The following is a 3475-nucleotide window of genomic DNA, read 5'->3' on the forward strand; positions in this document are numbered from 1 at the left end:
ATGATCTTATCTATTGATTACTGTGGCATAAAAATATTGATTCTGATGGCTATGAATGTCGGGCTCATGTGGACCGTGTCAATTGTTAAGTAGAGGAAGATGAAGTAGATGAGAAATGCAACATTATCATCTTATTTTTAAAAAATCATTATTATGCCTCATACTCTTGAATAGTGATGCATTTTACGCTAACCACATGTAGATAATATTGAAGTCTACTTAGCATCATAGCACCTAGAGGGATCTAGTTGAAAATAATGTAATAACCATTGCGGAGCCAAGGCAATGCAAGGCAGGGAAGGAGCAAGCAGAGACAAGGAGGGCCACATGTAGTGGTTTTCAACTAAGGGCTCTAGAACCTCTTTCACTACAGTACCTTTTCTCATGATGCTTTGCTATATTCAGGTCATGCAAAAAAATTCTTTGATTTTGTAATAAATAGCAAGAGAATAGTATATTTACCACCTAAAGTTGATTGTTTAACTCTTTAAATTAATACGTAGACCTACATTTTGTCTTTGATATTGCAGCATTGAATTTGATTTTATATGATTATCGTGACCAAACTAACAGGTTTTACCAAACCAAAACTGGTCTTTGACCAAGCCAAGACCATACCTAAGTTTAGGTTTTTGCCAAAAACTGAGAACAAAACCATGAACATGCCAACTAAATAAAAATTCAGATACCCTAGTAAATGATGATCTTTTCCTCAAGTCATGCAACTCTTCAAAGTTGAAACCATGGCACAGCTTTTAAATTCTTAAGACACGGTTAGAGCGTAAAGTGGTACCCCAGTTGGATGATATTAAAAATATAATATTCTGAAACGCTCATACAATTAAAAATAGCACTAATTTTATTTTATTCGACGTTTAGGAATAGCCTAGCCTAATATTTTTTTTATAACTCCAAATGTCTAAGAGAGAGATCGAAGAAACAAAGAAGATCGCAGATGGAGATCGAAGACCCGCGCGAACCTCTCATCGAGAGGACGGCAGAAGCGATCAGCGACGTTCCTTCGGGCAATGGCGCAGAACCCATCACCGAATCTGCGAAGAAATCGAAGTCTCCAGAGGTGGAAGTTCATCTCTTTCGAAAGGGAAGAGGGCCGGAAGCCGTGTTCAAATCAAAGCTCGGCGGTTGGGGTCAGGATCAGCTCGAAGTTCAAGATATTCTCGACAATTACGGCTTCAAAACTCTCTACGCCTTCAATCCCGCCTCTGGCAGGGGCGTTTCAATCCGATTCAACCCTAAAAACGGAAGATCTCTTCTCCCTTACAACGACGGGGCGGTGATTTTCGTCGATGGGGAGCCAAAGGTGGGTCCTTTTTCTTGATATCTCCTGTTAATTTCTCGATTTTCACTTGTGATTCTTATGATCGTAGGATTCGCTGGTTAAGCCGATTACGAAGATATTATTTGGTGTTGCGGTGACGACGCTTCTGGTGGCGTTTCTGGTGAAGGAGAATCCTTCATGGCTGAGGTCATCTAAGAATGGCGGTTGGAGCTTTCCTCCTTGGATACTTGCTTGTGTGGTTGTAGTCTTCACCAGAGTTCGGAAGAGGACCAAGGATTTCCTTGGGAGGCGTGGATGGTTGATTTAAACGATCTTTGGAGACGAATTTTCTTTGGTTTACTGATTCTACGGCTTCGAAATTGTATAATTGGGTAAGAATCTCAGTTTTCGACAATCTTCTTCAAATCTCATGAAGTGGGAGATAATTATCCTTTTTTCTGATTGTACTCCGTCTGTTGATTTGAAAATTTTGAACTTTTTTTTTTCTTTCAAGAGCTTTTTACTGTACTCTTTGCGGACGAGATTTCTGTAGGAAGTTTATGTGGTGTGTTTCTCTTTCTTGACGCTGATCTTGATGAACTGAAGAGTCTTGTTCTTGGGTAACCTGACCCGCTTTGAAATTTCGAAAAAATGATGCTTTTTTCAGTGGTTTTCTGATAAATGGTCGAGGATTTTGCTTGATTCTTAGCCCACCTATAATTGACAAAAATTGCCATTGACCCAGCTCCAAATTGAGGACATCTCTCCATTTCAATATACCTCTGTGTTTTCCTCACTCCGCATGAGGCATGCTTTTGCCGAGTTCTTCCGCTTAATCCTTGCAATGTTAGTAACTTCTCTGGACTTAATCAGATTGTTTCAACTGTTGTTCCTTCTATATCTTAGTTATTGTACTCTGGGTAGACGAATTTGCCTTAGTTTTATTGAACATGACTGAATTTTCTTCTTCATGCTTGATCCCATGTCAATACTTGTAGTTTGAAATCCCATGTTGAAGAACTTCAGTTGCAGAAACATGCAAATTCTCCACATGATAAGAAGGATCAGAATCATGAGTGATTGTGGTGTCATAGATTAATTATCTTGCCTCAGTTACTATCTACTATTGTCACCATAAGTGGCATTTAGGAATTGAACTCAATTTATATCTTAATAACGATAAATCTTTTTCGCCAATGTGATAAATGACCTGGTGGCAAGCAGCTTCGGTGGGTGCTCTTGTATGATTGATGTCTGGTTCTCAAATGAAGACCTACAGTTTATAGAGGATCAGAGGAGGTGCTTTATTCTTCTAGTTCTCTCACTTTATCCGCGTCTTCAGTTTCCTCCACTTTCCCCATTTCTTCCATTTCCTCCAATACTTCATTTTCACCCACATTCATATGTCTTCGTTCTCCCATCTTCTCTACTTTCTTGGCCTCCCTTATCTATTGAATCAGCTGTTTTCTTGCAACAGATATACAAATATAAATTGATCCCCCCAAACATTAGGATCCTTTTTTTCTAATTTATTTTATGTTCATTCAATTTTTTTAGAAGATTTTTAAGCAATTTTAACAACCCCACTTTTTTGCTTCTCATTATGAAAATGTCTGGAAAAAATCAAGATATAAGATAAAATCAAGATCCTTAGTATTATCCTCTTTATTAGGATATACCATAAGACCCACAAGTTGATGTGAGCTCTCACTAGTGACCTCTTGGTCTTAAAAAGTAATATTTTTTTAATAATAAAGTCTGATGATAATGATGAACATGTTATCAGCTTGGGAGGCATACATGTAACTTGAGGTGTTAATTCAGCAGGAAAAAATCAACATGTTAATTCCAGATATGTCTGAATACTAAAATAACGAATCATTAAATTTAAGTAAACTATGAAGATATTTGTCGCAGATAGATATGAGGGAATATATAACTTGAGACGTGTGATAATTGTCCATGTCTAAGTTAGCTTATAAACAAAATCCAAGGGTGCCTTTTCTACATGGAAAGGGGGTTTTATTTATATATGTCAGATGTGGAATGGATCGCGCATGGAAGTATAACTTGGACCGTCAGAAAATATGGAACTTGAAAATTTTGCTTGAAACTCCTGGATTGTGAGATATCATCAATTGAATTTGTAGCAATATGAACATCTAATTTTATCTATACTCCTATTTTTGTGGTAGA

General features: G+C 37.5%; 1 protein-coding gene across 1 annotated transcript; it reads left to right on the forward strand.

Moving 5' to 3' along the window:
• The first annotated feature begins 918 nt into the window (after positions 1 to 918).
• Positions 919 to 1792, forward strand: LOC144701072 (WD repeat protein). The gene is made up of 2 exons (XM_078572760.1): positions 919 to 1321; positions 1389 to 1792. Exons 1-2 carry the CDS (start codon positions 956 to 958, stop codon positions 1605 to 1607), a joined length of 585 nt encoding a protein of 194 aa, XP_078428886.1. The 5' UTR covers positions 919 to 955; the 3' UTR covers positions 1608 to 1792.
• Positions 1793 to 3475: the final 1683 nt, after the last annotated feature.

Source organism: Wolffia australiana, chromosome 3 (assembly GCF_029677425.1).
Source record: "Wolffia australiana isolate 7733 chromosome 3, ASM2967742v1".
Taxonomy (NCBI): Eukaryota; Viridiplantae; Streptophyta; class Magnoliopsida; order Alismatales; family Araceae; genus Wolffia; species Wolffia australiana.